Source organism: Numida meleagris, unplaced genomic scaffold (genome assembly GCF_002078875.1).
Source record: "Numida meleagris isolate 19003 breed g44 Domestic line unplaced genomic scaffold, NumMel1.0 unplaced_Scaffold294, whole genome shotgun sequence".
NCBI classification, from domain to species: Eukaryota; Metazoa; Chordata; class Aves; order Galliformes; family Numididae; genus Numida; species Numida meleagris.
Window position 1 is genome coordinate 148,343 of NW_018364540.1, and position 20,589 is coordinate 168,931.

Here is a 20,589-nt window from a genome sequence, read left to right on the forward strand (position 1 = left end):
TGCTGTCTGATTAAAAGTGTGTCTGCTGCTGCGAGGTGGGGAATAGAAAGTCTGGACACACTTTCAACATGCCGCTATGTGCAGCTTTGAATTTGAAAAGGCATTCAGAGCAAAGCAGGCATGGCAGTGTTACATAGCAAGCCCTCACAACAAGGAAGTTATAACTCAAATGGACTCCGTTATGAAAGCTAGTTACATGACAGCAAATCTGATGGCAAAAAAATTAAAACCATTTCCTACAGTGAGTTTGTTAATCAGTGCATGGAAAGCATGAGAGACATAATGATAGAAAAGTGGTTTTTCTTAAGTCATTTTGTCTCACCGGACTGTCACTGGGTGAACTGAAGAAAAAGGAAAATCTGTAGAAAAAAAATCAGAGAGTAAAGCTGCTAATTTCAGTTGTCATGTGTGGGCAATAGATGAAATCACTGATGCTACAGATAATGGCTCTATTTGCCGTTTTCATTAGAGGTATTGGTAACAAATATAATGTTACTGAAGAAATGGTTTCTTTGGTGCTGTTGAAGGACAGAACTAAGTCTCTTGTAAAAAGCAGTAAAAAAATACATTAAAGCTATTTTCTTTAGCCTTTGTCAACATATCTGATGTAGCTACAAAGTAGATCAGGTATAGATACATATACATAGATACATAGATGCATAGATACATAGATACATAGATACATAGATACATAGATACATAGATACATAGATACATAGATACATAGATACATAGATACATAGATANCATAGATACATAGATACATAGATACATAGATACATAGATACATAGATACATAGATACATAGATACATAGATACATAGATACATAGATATAGATCTCCTGTAGATGCAGCAGTAGATACAACAGTGTCCTGGTGTGCTTCAGAAGCAGGGTGGCCAGCAGGTCGAGGGAAGTGATCCTGCCCCTCTGCTCTGCACTGGTGAGGCTTCTCCTGGAGCACTGCTTCCAGATGTGGAGTCCTCAGTACAGGAGGCTGGAGGATCATGTCTTCCAGACATGGACCTGTTGGAGCACGTCCAGAGAAGGGCCACAAAAATGATCCCAGGGATGGAACACCTCACCTGTGGGGACAGGCTGAGAGAGCTGGGGCTGTGCAGCCTGAAGAAGAGAAAGCTCCAGGGAGACCTGAGTGTGGCCTGTCAGTATCTAAAGGGGAGCTACAAGAAGGAAGGGGACAGTCTCTTTAGCAAGGTCTGTGGTGATAGGACAAGGGGAAATGGTTTCAAACTTAAAGAGGGTAGATTTAGGTTGGATGTAAGGAAAAAATCTATTATAGAGAAGGTGGTGAGGCACTAGAACAGGTTGCCCAGTGATGTGGTGGATGCCCTATCTTTGGAGACTTTCAAGGCCAGGCTGGATCAGGCCCAGAGCAACCCGATCAAACTGTGCATGTCCCTGTTCATTGCAGGGGAGTTGGACAAGATGACCTTTAAAGGTCACTTCCAACTCTGAGGATTCTGTGATTCTTTTACTCTACTGGTGGTGCCCCAGCAATGGTTGGTAAAGAAGACGGACTTATAAAATTAATCGAAGATGGTGCAGTTAACACTGGTAGCTCATGTCTGATGAAATATCACTGCATCAGGCATCAAGAAAATTTATGTGCAAAAACTTAAAAAATGGATAATGTCATACGAACCATCATCAAAGCTGTGAACTTCCTAAAGTCCCAGGGACTGAATCTGCACCAGTTCCAGGAGTTCCTTAAAAGTATGGATGCTGATTATGGGGTCATTATTTGCATTTCCTAAGGAAGCTGGCTAAGTCAGGTGTAAAATGCTACAAAGACTTCACGGTTTGCAAACTGAAATCAAGTCCTTTATGGAATCAAAGGGAAAAACTGTTCCAGAATGTGAAGATTAAGAATGGCTCACAGATTTAGCGGTTTTGGTGGATTTGACTGCTCCTTTAAATGAGTTAAACGTGCCCCTTCAAGGTGAAAATCTTCTCATCTGTGCTATTTTTCAGACAATAACAGTGTTTGAAATGAAACTTTAATTATGGCAAGCTCAAGTTATGGGAAAGAATTTCATGCATTTTGATACATTGGCTAAACACAGTCCTGTGAATGGTGAGAACCATGCAGCCGTGCTTTCCTTTTTGATAAATAAATTTGAGGATAGGTTTCAAGATTTCAAAAAAAAAAATCTTTATATTTGTGACTCTGTTTTCAGTTGGCATAAATAAATTACTTGCAAATTTTGACACGGAATGTATAGAGTTGCAATCAGACATCAAACTCAAAGAAAAATTTCATCATGTCTCTTTACCAGATTTTCATAAGCCCCCTCTTGCCAGAGAAAAATATCCCTCACTTCACAGTCCTGCCCTATTCATGCCATCACTTTTTGGCAGTACGTACACTTGTGACAAGGATGAAGCACAAAAAGAGTAATATCTCATCCGAAATCTCTGACAAACACCTTGAGAACTCACTAAGAATGGCAGCCACTGCCATCAAACAAGCCTGATGCATTAGTTTCACACAAGGAGGATCAAACATCCCACTAGTTTTATGTTTCTGTTGCTTTCTGTTTTTTGTTTTAATTTCAAAAATACATATAAAAGTATACTTTGTTACTTAAATACATTATATTTATTATATATTTCATAATGTGGCCCAAGACAATTCCTGTTCCCTCAGTGCAGCCCACGCAAGCCAAAAAGTTGGACAACCATGGCTTATTCTATGTGTATCACAGACTAGTTAAGCTTGATTCACAAGGCTTTTTTTGCCTAAAATCGCATGTGCCCCTTTTCCAAGGAGCAAATTCCCTCTTCTCTCATAAAGAGATCCACTCCTTGGCCAAGAGGCAACCAAAGGGTCTGGTGAAGGTTCGTGTTTCCCTTCAGAGACTGTGCAACAGCAGCCACTATGCAACCCCAGATCATGGCTTTATTGTAGTTATAACATAGTTCAGTGTTTTCAGGTGTTGCTTATGATCTGTCCAACTGGGACCCTCTGTTGCTTCCCCTTATGCTGTCTTTGGTCCTTCTGGATTGCTCATTTCTATTCAGAGTTGTGTGACTAGCAGATGGGCTTTGTTTCTAGACAGACACTTCTTGCTGGTTTAATCCAAATGATCAGGCAATTGTATAACATACAGTCACAAGTTTGTTTTTACACAGAATTTCCTTGTGATGGAAGGCATATGGACTTCCGCATGTCTAAACTGTGAAATACAGTGAACAGATGGTCCCTGAAGAGTGGCTCATGAGTTAGATATTTACTGTCCACTGCTGGCTCTATATTGGAGCCGTTCAAGGTGTATGCCAAAGGCCTTGAAACTCCTGTAGCCATGGGAGATGTTAGCTCTTGGTCTCTGTGTGAGCAAGCCAAAGGAAGCATGTAGCAATGAGTTCATGAAAGGCAGATCCTGCTTGACCACCTTAATCTCCTTCCATGACCAGGTGACCCACCTGCTGGATGAGAGAAAGGCTGTGGGTGTAATCTACCCAGACTTCAGTAAAGCCTTTGACTGTCTCCTGCATTATTCTCCTGGACAAGTTGGTAGCCCATTGCTTGTCAAGTGTACTCTTTATCAGGCAAAAAAATGACTGGACAACCAAGCCCAGATACTGATGGTGAATGGAGTTAAATCCAGCTGATGACTACTCAAGAGAGGTGTTCTCCAGGGGTCAGTGTTAGGGCTGGTCCTGTTCAATCACCTTATTGATGATCTGGACAAGGGAATTGAGTAAGTTTTACCCTCAGTAATTTTGCATATGACGCAAAGTTGGGAGGAAGTGTTGATATGCCTGTGGGTAGGAAGGCCCTGCATTGTGATCTGGACAGCCTGGATTGATCAGCTGAGCCCAATTGTATGAGCTTCGACAAGACCAATTGCCAGGTCATTCATTTTGGTCACAACAAGCCCATGCCTCACTACAGGCTTGAAGCATTGTAGCTAGAAAGCTGTGCAGAGGAAAAGGATCTGGGGGTGTTACTTGACAGCCATCTGAACATAAGCCAGTAATATGCCCAGGTGGCCAAAGGAGCCTATGGTATCCTGACTTGTATCGGTAGTAGTGTGTTCAGCAGAACTAGCAAGGTGATCATCCCTCTGCACTTCGGCACTTGTGAACACTACACCTCAAGTGCTGTGTTCAGTTTTGAGCCCCTCATTACAAGGTTGAATATTAGGAGAAATTTCATCTCATAAAGAACTGGCTAGATGAAAAATTTCATCTCATAAGGAATTGGCCAGATGGTTGCACTCAGAGAGTTGCAGTCAATGGCTCAGTGTCCAAGTGGAGATCGGTGATGAGTGGCGTTCCTCAGTGTTGGGACTGGTGTTATTTAACATCTTGGTAGGTGACATGGATAGTGGAATCAAGTGCACCCCCAGCAAGTTTGCAGACAACACCAAGCTGAGAGGTGCAGATGACACAACAGAAAGAAGGGATGCTATCCAGAGGGACCTGGACAGCCTTGAAAGGTGGGCCCATGCCAACCTGATGAAGTTCAACAACGTCAAGTGCAAGGTCTTGCACCTGATTCTGCCTCTCTACCCTGCTCTTGTGAGACCCCACTTGGAGTATTGTGTCCAGTTCTGGAGCCCCCAACACAAGAAGGAGATGGAGCTGTTGGAGCAGATCCACAGGAGGGCCACAAAGATGATCAGAGGGTAGGAGCACCCCCCCTACAGGGACAGGCTGGGAGAGCTGGGGCTGTTCAGCCTGGAGAAGAGAAGGCTCCAAGGAGACCTTATAGCAGCCTTCCAGTACCTGAAGGGGGCCTACAGGAAAGGTGGGGAGGGACTTTTTATAAGAGCAGGTAGCGACAGGATGAGGGGAAATGGCTTTAAACTGGGATAGGGTAGATTTAGACTAGATATTAGGAAGAAATTCTTTACTGTGACTGTGGTGAGACACTGGAACAGGTTGCCCGGAGATGTTATGAATGCCTCCTCCCTGGAGGCATTCAAGGCCAGGCTGGATGGGGCTGTGAGCAACCTGGTCTAGAGGGAGGTGTCCCTGCCTATAGCAGGGGGTTGGAACTAGGTGTTCTTAAAGGTCCCTTCCAACCCAAACCATTCTTTGATTCTGTGATCTCAGAATTGTTGAGGCATTGGAACAGGCTGTCCGGGGAGGTTTTAGAGTCACTGTCCCCGGAGGTTTTCAAGAAAAGGGTAGATGTCACACTTAGGGACGTGTTTTAGTGGGCAAGGTACTGATGGGTGGACAGTTGGACTAGATGATCTTAGCAGTCTTTTCCAAACCTTAATGATTCTATGATCTGTGTCTTCTGTAATATTCATTCCTTGTTTAGTCAATACAAAAGAATGATTTTGCAGCATTGAAAAGTTTAGTGGTGCTGTCCTCTGCCTTGCAGACAGGTAGTGGGACAGATAAGGATGGCCAACTCTTGACTGAAGTAACAAGGCAACGGGAAGGAGAGGCTGAAAGATACTCTTCTTTGCCAGCCTCTGCTTCATAGATTGCAACAGGCAGGGATTGGTTCAAATATGTGTTTATTGTTACCGTAAGCGTAGCAACCTATCAAGTAGCTGTGACATTTGCAGAATTGTAGCCTTCCGCACAGAAGGGAAATTGTTACACCCTGAGTGCAAATACAAGTTGTCCCTTGCTCAGAGCAGCCATAGGTCTTATCTTCATTGCTTATTCCCACGCAGTTCGTATGTATGGTGCTAAACATAGCAGGATTTCTTATTTGACCATGTAGTGATATGTCTGTTCTCTCCAAAAAACATAGGGTACCTAGAAGTCAGAGGTACGTGTTTGTACATGTGACCTTTCTCAAGTGATCTCTTAGGTGTGTGATATATAATCACTTTTCTAAGTAAAAAGGCTCAACTAACAACATATAAAATACTATAATGCAGGAAATTGATAACAATTTTCCCATCCCTCCAATTCTAAATAATTCTTTAGCAAACACTTAAAATAGAGATGTCAAATCAGATTTTGAATGCAGCTCTTCAATAGGCTGGAGGGGAAAATTAATATTACTGTTTCAACCAACTTTAAAATTGTAGATTTAGCACATATTTTTAATTTGCTCAGCTCTCCTCCAAATATATAACCTCTTCCTTGAGAATAACTTACAATTTTTTTTTCAAATCTGTTGTAACAACCTTTATTTATTTAAATATTTACTGATGAGCTCATGACTTGGGTGTGGAACTGAATTTGGCAAGTCCAAACTGTGCAGTGTTAATTTCCCTTGTTTATATAAGCTAGGTCTTGCTAATGCAGCCATCAAGCAGACACATGGTGTTACAAAGGCTAGTGAAAAAATGGTCTGTTATGTTGCCTTTGACTTCACATTGTTCTCAGTCTACTCAGTTTTGTTGAATTCAGTTTTGTTTCATGACTGGTGACTTTCTATTCTGCAAACACAGGAGCATGCCAGTTAGGTAGATAAAACTGCTTCCTTTAGTGTTTAGCCTGCATTTCCAAAGTGTGTTCTATCTCAGTAAGTAGTTACTAAAATTTAACAGTTTAGTTTGTCTTTGCTTGTGGGGAAGACAGATTGTTTGACAGCATACTATGGAGTTGCATATGCTAGTGCTGAAAATAACAGTTTAAAAAAATCTTTCTTAAAAAAAGTATAGTTTGTTATTTGTGCATTGCAAACCCAACTCATGGAATCCACTCAAATTTCTAAGGTCCCATTGTGATTGGACAGCATATCTTCTTAATTTCCTGAAATGAGTGATGTAGTAGTTGTTTGTAAACTAGTAAAGTCTTAGATTGCATTAGATTGTGTTTTGGCAAAACTGAATTTCCACATTAAAAAATAAAGTACTCTCTGCTTTGACCATTTTCCACAGAAACATTCTGTGTGTTCATTAAATTGTGTAATGGAAGAATGAAAGTCATAAATGTACATAAATTTCTTCCTTGTTCTTTTTAAAAATAGAAATATTTTCAGACAAAAATCATAAAATAAGGCTAGCCTTTATATTCAAATCACTTTATACATGAGCTGCTGCAAAGAAGGATTCATGGTATCCTGGAATCCATTAGGCAAAGTGTTGTTAACAGGTTGAAGGAAGTGATACTTCCCCTCCACTCAGCACTGGTGATGCCACAGCTCTAGTGCCTGGTCCAGTTCTGGGTTCCCTGTTACAAGGGCAACATGGACATACTGGAGAGAGCCCAAAGGAGGGCCATGAAAGTGGTAAAGGGATTAAAGTATGTTCCCTATGGGGAAAGGCTGACAGAGCATTTTCAGCCTGGAGAAGAGAAGGCTCAGTGGAGGGTCTTACCCACGTGTATAAATACACAAAGAAAGCATGCAAAGAGGACAGAGCCAGGTGGGTTTGTGTGGTTCCCAGAGGCTGGACAGGAGTCAGTGGAGACAAACTGGAACACGGGAGGTTCTCTCTGAATATCAGAAAATACTTCTTTTCCATGTGGATTTTGAAGCACTGGCACAGATTGTCCACAGAAGCTCTGGAGTCTTCCTCCCTGGAGATATTTGAAAGCCATCTGGACATGGTCCTGGGCAGCCTGCTGTAGGTGTCCCTGCTTAAGCATGAGGCTGGATGAAATGACCTCCAGAGATCCCTGACAGTCTCAGCCATCCTGTCATGTAGGTGGCAGGTGTATACCACCAGATAGGTGGCTATTGCTATCATTTGAATATTTTTGTTCCCTTCAAGAATATTCTGGTTTTGGACTTCTGGAAGTTTATTGTTTTCTGTTCTGTTTGATCCCTGTTCTTCTCTCTGAGTATGTTTTCTGCTTTTCCAGGACAACTAAAAGGCATTGTACCTTATATGATGGTCAATCTTGCAGTCTCTCGGGAGTATGTCATATTCCAATGTCAGAGCCATTCTGCACCAAAACCAGAGAGGTCAGTGAATTATGTAGATGCTTTTTAAAATGTTGTATTTTATTACACTTGTTATTTATAGTATAGCAGTCTAATTAGCCACCATCAGAATATGGAGGTGATCTCCATCTCATCATTGCTGTTATTCATGTAACTATTAAAGAAAAATGTAAAATTTGGAAGGCATGTGAACTAAAAGGTCTTTTGATTATAGGAGCTAGGATAGGTATGTGGAGCACTCTAAAAGGACAGTTGGCATCCTAGATTTCACAAAGGTAAAAATCTTTTTTTGTCATGTAACAGATCAAGAGAATTTGTGTGAACAAAATTGGAAGACAGATTTAGGAATTATTTGCTTTTCATGCTGAACGAAACAGTGTCTATGACTGGGAGGCTCTATGTACTTAAAGTACAAAGAATTAAGAATACTTCAGCATTCACAGATATGCCAGTGTTGCATTTTTGTTTTTGTGCATTGTAGCAATTGGTAGTGGTAGAGAGTGAAGAGTTTGTTTATATGATGTTAAATGCAGACACAAGCCAAATTACAGTTGTCTTTCATTAAATTTTGCTTTCTGTAATTCAGTCACTTCAAGATTTTTAGACATCAAAACCCTTTGACTAAATATTGTGATATTGCTGTTTTTCAACACATTCAGAAACTTCCAGGAAAGAGTATGTCTATGACTAAATATGCCTTCTCATTGTATTCTTACAGCTGAGGAAAAAGGAAAGTGAAGACTGAACTCAGTGTTTTGTGCTTTTGTGGAATGCTGTGATCAGAAGTTGCAGGGAGTCATATTCTCAAGGGGAACAGGAATTTGCAGAATTAGTCATATCCATCCAGCAGATTTACTCTCTGTGCAGTCAGTTACTACACTGAGGAGGTCAAAACTGAGTTACAAAGCAGGTGGCTCTATTTGTACCCTAGGCATGTACAAATATTTGTATTGCCAGCTATTCTGCTTGTCACCAATTCACTTCACTGCCATTATAAGCTATTTTTTTATTAATTAGCCAGGAAACAACGTGGCTTTAAGATATCCACTGTTAGGTCCACAGCATTGTTAGTGAAACAACATTTTAGCACGCTAGGAATGCAATGAAGTAAAGACATTTTAAAGCTGAAGAGGAAACAGTCATATTATACAGGTGCCTGCTCTTACTCTCCTTCCATTGGGCTGCAAGCAGTACAAAATACTTTGCATTTTTCAAGCAGCTAGAGCCTACCCACATGCCGTTACCAAAAATTAGTTGGCGTATAGTTGCTTACTGACTTTGAGCATGATGTCATGCCACAAGACATACAGGGAGTTTACTGAGAGCTAACTGTATGTTTTATGTAATGGATTAAAAAGTGTTATTACTGAAATAATTGGCTACACATCACATTATGTTTCTTTTCTTGTTTTTGAAAAAAGTTTAATTAGACCTAAGTAATTTCCTGAGGTTGCAGGAAACATACATCAGGTTTTCATCTGATTGCTAAAAAGCTATAAACAATGCTCTATGGGTACTAATTTTTGTAAAAAGCCAACAAAGAAATGCTCCTTTTCAGAGCAAACACTTCAGAACAAACATTTAGGTACTTTCCAGTCTGACGTGTGGTGATTATCTCATTAGCCGGTGCATTCTAATCAGCCTAACAGATGTTTTAGATGAACATGTGGTTTTGAGCTACTGGAGAGCCTGAAGAGAGATACCAGATGAAAGGGATTTAATTTTTTTTTTCTGGAAATGTTCCTGAAATTGTTGGGATTATTTCAGCCCAGTTTATCATAATTCAGAGAAACTTCATAGCTAAATGCATTAATAATAGTACCAAAACTATTACACTGTAGGCTATTTAAGGAATTTATATAAAATCACCGGAAAAGTTTTTTATTAAATTGTATTTCTGCAAATATTTAGAAATATTCCATTTTGTTTGGCTTACACACCGTAAATCAAATGAGAATCAGAAAGCGATGTATCTGCCATAGGCTGCCTAGGTTGTTACTACTTTCAGAAACTCACAGCAGCATCTTGCAGGAAATTAAGCAGCAGCTTTGTAAAGAGTTTCGCGGAAATACTACCCAGCTTCTCTGGTTTAAGTCAAATGACAAATGGAGTTGTTTATTGATTTATTAACATGATTAGTAGGCAATCAGTGAATTACACATTTAGAATCAGTGTAAGGAATAAGCCACTGTATTAGATACAGCATGTTAATAAACACCTACAAAGTTCTAAAAGTCCTTCTGTGGCTAGTCTCCCAAAACTCTCTTTTATGCCATCTACATGCAGTCATATAGCTTCATGCACAAATGCCCTTCCCCAGCAGTGTGGGTTACAAGCATGCTCACTCTTTTCTGGAAGTGGAGGTTTGCCCATTTACCATGCAAGCTGAGGGAGATGTGGGTACTCCAGCTTTATGTGTATTTGTGCTGTTCCCAGCAACCCACTGATCCACATGCCAAGTGAGAAATCTCCCCAGTAGGTTGTATAGCACACTCAGGACAGTTGTGGCTTTCCTAGGCCCATTTTGTGCATGCTTTTACAGTCTCATTTTTACTGTATCAACTGTTGCTACCTGGGCCATTTTCCAAGAAAGGAAATCATGGTGATTCTGCATATACAAGGTCCTCTTGGAAAAAGAGACTATTGCAAAATACCTAGTATGTGTAAAGTGTACTGCTCAGTCACTAGCATGGGAAAATGTTGCAATTTATTTTCACGTTCTCAGGGTATTTTTTGAAGCACTTGGTTACACTTTTGCCAACAGCAGACTTTCAAAAAATTTCATATTCTCCCCAGCTCAGCTCCACCACTGTGGCAATGTAGCACTTAGTGGCATCAGCATTTAGCTTTTTCACCATTCTATTCTCAAAGTAAGTAAAGTCTAAATAGTCATGCTAACTGTTTCAGCTTTCCAATCTCCTACACTGAAAAACAGTAATCCAGCTGATATAAACAAAATCGAGTGAGTTCAAGGTCATTCCTATTAGTAGGACCGTTAATTTACTGTGCTGGTTGAGAAAACTGAAAATGGTTTTTGTATTTAGACAGCTGTAGCCAAGTGAATCACAACTGCTTAGTATCGGGTTAATTTCTTTTGTATGTAAGAGTTGTTGGGTTTGGGTTTGTTTTGGTTTTTTTTTTTTTTGTGAGATGTGAAGCAGAGCATCAAGGGAATTGCTTGCTTTTCCTGATAGAGGCATGTTTTGCAGGTTCTCATTGAGATTGCAAAGAAACTTGGGCTCCAATGTCATTCCAAGGGGACAATGATCACCATTGAAGGCCCACGTTTCAGTTCTCGAGCAGAGAGCTTGATGTTTCGCAGCTGGGGAGCTGATGTTATCAACATGACCACTGTGCCTGAAGTGATTCTTGCAAAAGAAGCTGGAATGAGTTATGCAAGTATTGCTATGGCAACAGATTATGACTGCTGGAAGGAGCATGAAGAAGCAGTGAGTGAAACTTTTTTCCTCTGGGTTTTGTCCAGAGGGATCTGGATGAGAACCTGCGTGTAGCTTTTGACAAAGGTCACATACTGAATTAAATCTGATTTTACTTAAATTAGTATCAGTGAGTTTTTCTGGAGAAGCGATTGTTAAAGCAGGGGCAGAATCGAATGTTGCGATCTCATTCGTTTTATAAACTTGTATTATTATTAGCAGACTGTTCAGCTCCTTGTGTCTAAATCAGGAGTTTGTATGCATGACATTGATATGAACTTGTGTCCTATAATTGATCTGATTTTTTTTTTTATTTTGCAACTTTGTGCAAAAGGATATGTCCTCTTCAGTTTGTTTTCTCATGGGATACACCTGAGCAGCAGCTATCAGTGAGTAACTTTTACTGGTAGCCAACTAAATCATACTCATCATAGGAAGGAACAGTCCAACTTTACTGCTTGAGAGAAAAGAGTTAACTTAGACACTTGATAATTTGCCTAAGTAACTGTAAAACTTTTCTCTCAATTTTTCGTGCACAAATAAAATCGTTTCCACCTATAACATCTCTGTACAGTATTACTAAACCTTAATTTCTTAAATGCAGTCTTAGTCTTCCCTCCATTTTTCTACAAAGCTGTTTGAACGTGGATTGAGCAGCACTTCAGAAACAGCAAAATAGAGATAATTTAGAATTTATGGAGCCAGCAGCTCTTGGAAAGTACAGTTCTATAATACCAAAGTACAGTAGCTAATACAGCTTAGCACACATAACACATTTATTGTTCTTAATATGAATTATTGACTGTCTGAAATATTTTTTTATCTTCTAATATTCATCGAAATACAAAAAAAAATCAAGTATTTGGTTAAAAGTCACATATCTGTTCTGTGCTGAGTAAAGACATCCATGTGACATTTTACTTAAAGTTCCCTGTGGCATACAGAGAACAGACTTCTCTACAGTTAGAGTTCTACAGAGATTTTGTTTACTGTTTTGTTTACTTAGCTTTTGCTTTTTCTTATTTTTTTTAGATAGAATAGCACTTTATCTAGGTATGTTAATTTTTGTTTATTGTTATTATGATCCATAAATATGGCTAGAAAGCAGATGTTTCTTCACCAGTGACTTTACTTCTGATGTGTTCAGGTGAAAAGATTCACTTATTTTTTTTAAGAACAAAGTTCACAGAATCAGGAGCAAGCTAAAAAATACAGTCAAAAATTCACTCACAAGGGAAAGTTCTTACCACTTAGGATCATGGCACTTTAAGATACATACTGTGTTTTTGTCTGTGCTCCACATTTTCGCTTAGTCCAGCTGGAGCTTCAAAATTTGTGCCATGAAAATTGAGAGTTACCACTCGGTTCTGTTGTATTTGTAGGTTTCAGTGGATAAAGTTTTAAAGACGCTGAAAGAAAATGCGAACAAGGCTACTAGCATACTCCTGACTGCTATACCTCAGATAGGCTCCATGGAATGGACAGACACCCTGCACGCCCTGAAAGTAAGTACATGGCGGTCAATTAGTTCTGGGGACAGCGTATGCATACAGGCATGTATTATGTTTGTGTATGTTCCTAAATGTTTCTGCTTAAATTGTAAATTTTTAGAGTATATGTTTTAGCAAACCCAATCCATTCAAAATGGGCAAACAAATTCTTTAAGAATCTTACAAGCTTTGTTGTGAATATCTAGCTTCGATTTTAGCTTCAGTCTCATAGGAAATGCTATAAATCTTGAAACGATAAAGGACGTTGAAATCCTACCCTTCATAGCACAGGTAAGATTCTAGTTAAGTATACAAATTGAAAGCCTTTACCTCTGCTCAGCTTTAGTTTAGATCTTAGAGCAGCACGACAACTGGGTAAGAATGATAAAGATATTATGTTTCCTTCAGTTTGTAGGAGAGGAGTTTGTTACAACATATGAGTAAGAGCCAGTTTGAAGTTATTGAAACTGCATTCACTCACATGCTTTCAGATCCAAAGTGTGTGAAAAAAGAGGAAAAGAATGCCATTCCTCAATATCTCAGTAAGGGAATTTTTAGGCAGAGTTTTTTGTAGACAAGGATTCATTTTTATGTTTTCGTTAGACAAGGATTTGTTTTTATGTTTTACATTATTGCAATTTCAGTGGAGTGCTTGGAGTTCCTTTCTGGCTATAGAGTGGAGCAAGAGAATAGTGTTAAAAATAGTTGGGTTATCCATCCAACTTCTCAACAAGATTTTTGTGGCAAATGGGTATTTCTGACAGTGCAAGTGTGTGCAGCATGAGAGGAGCTGAGAATTACATTGGGATGGTCTGGCAGATGGTGAAAGAGAATCTATATGTGAGGAAAGCGAACAGAAGAGGGCCACAGAGAGCTGTACTGGTGGATGCAGCAGTCTGAAAAGGAAGCCTTTAGGGGAAATGAAGGAATCCAATCTCTGATGACTCTCTCTGCTTTGAGGTTCTTTCTTTGTCTTTAAAGAAACTTTATGTGTTTTCTGAAGTTTGAGTGAGTAAGACAGATAAAAGTAGACATAAATCATGGCTTCTATTACCTCAAAGCACGTCCCTGAAACTAAACTATCAACAGAACCATCTGTATTATGAAAATCATCACTGTGTTCTGATGGGGATAAAACTTGAAATTTTTTTTCAGTCTGGTTCCCGTGTCAGTGACTCCCATGTGTAGTTTAGTCAACGTCCTAAAAGAAAGTCATATTAAGTAATATCTCCTGGAAAGTCATTTCAGCATATTTGAGCAGGTCAATTTCTTCATGGAAGTTCAACCAAAATCCTTGAAATGAGTGTTTTGCTAATTCTTAACTAGAAAATCTACTCTTTTTTAGGAGACTTTGGGTTATGTTTATCTCTCTCTCATCCAAGTTCCAGTTATCTGGAGCAACTGTTAGTTGCTTTTCATGTGCCATGTACACATTTGTGAGAGGCAATAGGCGTGAGAGGCAGTAGGCTTTTTCCATTTTCCATTTGCAGTTTTTGGGAAGTTGTCTTGAACTGATAAGATAGACAACAGAACCAGTATTCCTTCTCCCCTTTAATCTATAGAAAATATTTTCAGAGGATTGAGCTGCATATTTTGTTTAATACAGATGCCTACCTATTGGAAAAAAAAAAAAACAAAACACAAAATTCAAACTGCAAACAAATAATTTAAAATATGCACCAGAAATTCCTCAGCAACTTTGTTCATGCTGATGTGAAAGGAAATGTTCTCAAGTACGTAACACTGGTAAGGCAGGGATCACCTCCCTCCCAGTTCTGGCAGGTGTACTTGAGTGCTGCTTTTTTTTTTTGTATGATTGTCTTGATTCTTGGTAGGGAGAAGAATATGGGGTTGGAAAGGACTGGCACTGTGTTTGTAAGGTTCCCCTTTAATAAAAAAAGCAAGCCCTTGTTTCAGTTCACTGTCAGCTATTTAAAACACCATTTCAATTGCTTTCAGCAGCTATTGAACAGCTATTTGCTGAAAGAAAATGTGATATATGAGAGGAAGGGACATTCCTTTCCAATTATGTTTCTTATGTTCTTTCTCTGAAGCATCTGCTCCTGCCTGGTATTAGTGATTAATATTGAAATAGTTTTGCTGTAACTCAGCATTTCTTAAATGTTTATGTTCTTTGCTAGTAGTGGCCTGGTTTGGGTGATAATATGCTGAGAAAGGAAGTTGATCTGAAGATACTAGAATGTCTGGAAACAGGAACTGGGTATTGGTAATAAAGTTGAGAGTTGATGTCAGGAGAGTAAGAGTCACATTACTCCTGCTTTAATACAACAAAGTACTCTGGACAAGTGACAGGAAGGTCTGAGGTTTTGGAGTCTTCCTTTGTTGTTTTTTGTTTGTTTGTTTAGGAACAGCTGGAATTGCTAGAAATTTTACTGTTTGAGATAATAAATGGTGGTAGATGAAGGACTGGTCCTGGGCTTTTGTGATTTTGAATAAGGAAAGAGGCAGTTACGTGATACAGCGAAGAAAGAGATAAGTTTTGCCTCTGTACATGTATATATTTGAATCATAAAGAGTTAAAAGATTCATATTTTTGTAGATGTATTCTATAGATTTTGCTCTGGCAGTTTTTGAGGGTTAGCTGATCAGCATTTTTTGAAGGAGTATTTTTCAGAGGTACTTCTTCCCAGTGCTTAAGGCAGCACCTCTTGAGTACCTTGTGATGATGTGGTAAGGAAGACCAACAAGGAAGGAGCAGAGCTATGCATGCTGGTACTCTGCTATCAGTAACAGAGTAAAATTTAACCAGCTTACACCTAGGCTGCAGCTGGACATCCAAAATAGGCATTTGCCAGTGCTGGTTTCTTGTATATAGGGAAGGGTGTGAAACCATAAAACACTGTGTGGGCACAGGTCTTCCTTTCAGACCTCCATAATCTGGCTACTATGACTGGAGGAAATTGATCAGGCAGGAGCAAAATTGCTGCAAGGCTCCTTGCTCTACTGCGTTTGTCCCTTTCCTTGGAGATGTGCATCCTACTTAATGACACAAGTGTTGCTGTCATCTCTGAAGCTCACAATGGTCTTTAAGAAACGGTAGAGTGCTGAAGCAAAAATGTCTGAGTAGGAAAACATTCTTTTTCATGTATCTTTTCATCTCTGGTATGCCATTCAGTTCAAGCTTTATTTGAATGTCAATATTTTTAACCATCAGTACATCTTTGGGCCAGTATTTCCTCAGCATATTGCTGCAAGAGACCGTTTTCCAGGATCAGATTACATGAGTCTGAAAAAAATGTTTGGAGTAAACTTTTCTGCAGGGACAACATCTTCCCACAGCCTGTTGGTCTGAGGTATCATCAGGCTACAAGGGCCTTACTCTTTCAGAGCAGTGTGTGGTCCCAGTGTGTTTTGATCATTGATCAGGAAATACAAAGATAACAGTGGTCCACATAATGTCTGACTCGTGTCAGGGAAATTTCTAGATAGGGTCATCCATGGGTGATGCACAGCTGGACTGCTTATTCAAGGAGAAGAGTTGTATAGCAAGGTGATAATCATTGGCAGTTGTTGCTATAATACTTATGAAATAGTGGAAAACAAGATCCTGTGGCAAGCAAGGAGTTCAGATGCAGGACTTCAGGGGAGCATACTTGTTTAACCTGTGAACTAGTAGGTAGCTTCTCATGGGAGGCAGCTCTGAAGGGGCAAGGAGCTCTGGAAGGCAGGCAATATTCTCCAAGTACAAGAGTGATTCACACAAAGACCCACCAGGAGTCAGACTTGGCTAAGCGATGGACAGACCTCAGTGCAGAAATGCAGCATTCAGGAGTCAGAAGAAGGACAAACAACAAAGGAAGAATCCAGAAGCAAGACCAGGCCTGTAGGGCTGGTCTGAGGGAAAACAGAGCTTGTCTGTAGTTGACAGCTGGAAGAGACATCAAAGGTAACAATGGCAACTTCAGCATTGTGTAATGTCAGAAGCTGATCAAGGAGAATACATGCTCATTACAGAATAAAGTAAATGAACTAACAACAGCAGACACTTTCCAGCAAGATCTAATGTAGTAGGTTCTTGTTTATCTTTGTTGGGAAAGGTATTGGTAAAAAGGAAAAACTGACTTGTTGAAATTTATTTTAGCTTATAAAAACTGAGGACTGAATTTTGTACCTTTTATTAACGATTCAATCTTTTGAAGTTCTGAAGAGAATCTGTGCTGAAATGATAAAGGGAATTTCACATTAGAACTGATTTTTTTCTTGCTGCATGGATGTAAGAAAATCAGCTTGTAGAACAGTGTTAGATCTTTTATGTTAGATCTCTTCTCATGAATGTCTTAACTGTGGAATTCTACTGATATTACCTGCTTTTCTTTTTAAACTACTATACTAGCCAGTGTGAAATGATGTTTGTCAGTGCTCTGGTAGAGGGAATCATGTTGTACTTTGATGAGAAAGTTGTAATGAGTGAAGACTTTGGGATAGTTTAGATTGGATAAGGTATCTTTAAATGTTATTTTAGCATGCTTCATCTTTGACATGCTGGGACTATAGTATGTTTTATAGCTAACAAAGTTTTGGTTTTTTTCAGATGTTTTTTCTAGACTTCTGCAGGTGGTAACTCTATTCATAATTGCTGTATGTAGAGCTCTGATTTTAAAATATTCTTGATTAAATTTTCTTTCTCAAAAAAATCTCAAATTAGTGCAACTGCATATAGGACTGGAGTGAATTGTCTCAGATGAGTTAGGTAAAAAGGGAGATTTGATCAAGGCTCTGTGTACTGTGGACAATGTTACAGGCTAAGGACCTCTCAAGAAAGCTGAAATTGATGTCATGTAGCCACATTCAAGGATAGGACCTGATAAACTTCTCAGAGTTGCTTGTCCCTATGTATCATGAGCATTTAATTCTCTTCCAACCTCTGCACCTTTAGAGAAAGGTATCTGTATGTGATAGCTATACTTCAGATTTGTTGGTGAACCAGCATGTAAAAAAAATCATCTTTTTAGGGAATTTCACTTTCAGAGCATCCTGATTACTTTCGTAAAGAGCCTTCTATGAAGACAGCTAATTCATGTAAACAAAAAATAAGCTGCACAATTTTTTATTTGTAGCCTGCAAACCAAAATACCTTAATTTTAGTCTAGTGTTTCTGCAAGATTATCTGTTGACTGTCAATACCAACACACCTGTTACATAGGTGTAAAAGATTGTAAGGGCAAGTCCTTGTGTCCTCCCTGTAACTCTTCAAGCTTATGTGGCATTCAGGAAGTTTGGAAATGCTACATACATGGAAAGAGTTGCACCTCCTTGTAAACTGAATGATAGTTGTGTAGTCTGCCTTGAAGAAAGTAAATCTGCTTTGCATTAACAGCACTCATGTACTTTGACTTTTTGCATTTCAGACGACTGCGCAGTGTTCAGTCATTCTGCCAAAGCAGTAGCTGCCTGGATGGACTCTGAAGTTTGGATCATCGTGAGGAATGGGCTACTTTTGAATTTTCATATGTTATATGTTCGAAAACTGTTCAAAGCTTGTTAGAATGGAGTAAACCTTAATCAATAATATTGTGTAAGTCAGCTTTTTAAATGGCTAAAGTTGGATTTTAAGTATGTTTTTCTATCAGACCTCATGGAACTGAAGAAAGCAGATTCATTTGCCTATATGTTAATTGCATTGCTATTTCTACCTCTTATTATTTCCTTCAGCAATGGCAGTAGTTGTCATTCATCTCAGAAACAATCCAGAATCAAGTTGAATGTGGCTTTTCAAAATAAACTGTTTTTTATACGTGATACATATTTTCATTTCATTATTTTTTTTTAATACGTAGTTTTTTTTCAGTAGTGTGCTAGAAGAAATAGTTTAATAATCATGGTTCTTTCGCAGCAGCAGCTAATGAGCAGTTAAAACATTAGCAAATGCCTAAGCCAAGTTTGTGCCTGGAGATGTACTTATGTAACTTGTAGAAGTATATGAAAAGATACCTTGCTGCCATGCCTGCCCACTGTGTTGGCCTTCTGCTGCTTCACTGGTCTGAGCAACTCTGTCTGGAGTTTATGTTTCAAGTGAAGAATGTATTGAGTGCTTTGAACGTATGTATTCATTCATACAATGTTGTATCAATCAAATAACCTTCTGTTTCTTGTTTAAAAAATAAATCAAATAAAACGTATGCTTCTCCAAAGTGTGTGAAAATTGGTATTTTTGTTCACTTCTGGTTGTTCATTCCTCAGCTTCATTTCTTTGTCAGTGGGTTGCCATTCGTGGAACGGGCTGACAGTGATACTTCGTAAACACAACTTTTAGACCCCTTTTTGAAAGTACTTGGCTGCTTGGAACTTAAGGTTTAAAGTCCCTGAAACAACAGGGATTGCTGAAACAGAAGTGGATGACAGTGCAAAGCAAGCCGAGCATGGGAAAGGAAATAAAGCAGCTTCTCTGTGACTTAATTGCACATCTCATGTGAGATGGGTTGTAACTATGGAAAGCCTAGTGAAGTGCAAGCTAAAACAGGTAAAACTTCATGGTTTTCAAAACTTTTTCTCACTCTCCAGTGGAAATGTTCTAAATTAACTCACAGAGATGTATGGCCTGAATGCTTTCAAGGCTTTAGGGGAAAGCATATCATCCCTGGAGTGAACAGACACTGCTGTAAATTAGGTCTGTTTCTCTGACTTCTGTGCAGAATTTGTCTTGAGGGAATAGAGAAATGCAGCTGGGAAGTAGTGGGTGAGTTAGAAGTACTGAAAACCTAATTTTTTTCCCCATGTATGTGGAAGTGAGACTGAATGGAAGCGAGTGATTGTAAACAGCACAGTTAAACAGTATAGGAGACATGCTGGTATTAGCCAAGGACTGGGAAATATAAAATCAGTATCCAACTGATGCCTTGTAAAATTTTCCGCTGGACACCAAAAGAAATGACAGAGCTTAGAACTGAATGAACTGTCTAGATCCACACAGACCACAAGCAGAAGTGACACTGAAGAGTCAGATCAACACGCAAACTGCAAGAGGAAGACATACACCCACTCATGCTGTTTTTGTTGGACTATCCTCCAATGGCACTCACGTACGAGTTCTGCTTCACCCTGGCACACAAGTCTGGCAGCAGATCTCCTTCCGGTTTGACCGAAATGACCTCTACTTCTGGATTTGGTAACATTCAGACCCAAAAAGCTTTCATTCATGTCCCAAGCCAGCACACCATGCTTGCTAGTATCATGAGTGCTCTCTGACTGTAGAGCTGCTATTGTGTCTTACCCTATTTCTCATAGATTAGTTGGATGTCATATTTTGCTTACCACAGCTATCCTGGGCTTTTAAGCCCCTTTCTCTTATTCTCTCCATTCATCTTGCTTGGAGTGTGCACTCTCACAGCCTAACAGTGCAGCGACAGCAATGCAATATTGCAAGCTCAGATGTGGTACGAACTGAGGCACGAGGCATACCAACAGATCCACCCTTCTCCGTTCTTTGTTCCCTCTAAATCATTCTCCTGTGTAGCCTTTCACTGATCTATCTTGCTAGAACAAACTTGCGCACTCATATCTCGTTTTCACTTAGCTAACAGCTTCTACTGTATGCTGCACTATCAGCATCCAGATCCTCTGTTCAGGTAGCACATGACATCAGAAGCTGGTACTTATATTAGTACTCAAAACAGACCTGGGGCAGTTGGGGTTCCCAGAACTGCAACCAGCATGTGTTCTGTTTATCAAAATCATCTGGGTAACAGTAAGAGGCAAAATTAATTCAGGAGGTGCTCAGCACTGGGCGGGATCAGCCTTCTAAGAAGGAAACTCTGGCTTAACTGTTTTAACGACTTCTTCCTCTCCCTGCTGTCATTGCAGGGCTGCCTGAGGC

At 39.5% G+C, this 20,589-nt stretch overlaps 1 protein-coding gene across 1 annotated transcript in view; it reads left to right on the forward strand.

The window, feature by feature from the left end:
- The window catches only part of MTAP (methylthioadenosine phosphorylase), a 38,068-nt gene extending 19,161 nt beyond the window's left edge, over window positions 1-18,907 (forward strand). Inside the window, exons 5-8 of the mRNA XM_021382805.1 lie at window positions 7,747-7,849; window positions 11,038-11,277; window positions 12,648-12,770; window positions 18,125-18,907. Of these exons, the coding sequence (XP_021238480.1) occupies window positions 7,747-7,849; window positions 11,038-11,277; window positions 12,648-12,770; window positions 18,125-18,163 (505 nt within the window). The 3' untranslated portion in view covers window positions 18,164-18,907. The remainder of the gene's footprint in view (window positions 1-7,746; window positions 7,850-11,037; window positions 11,278-12,647; window positions 12,771-18,124) is intronic.
- Window positions 18,908-20,589: the final 1,682 nt, after the last annotated feature.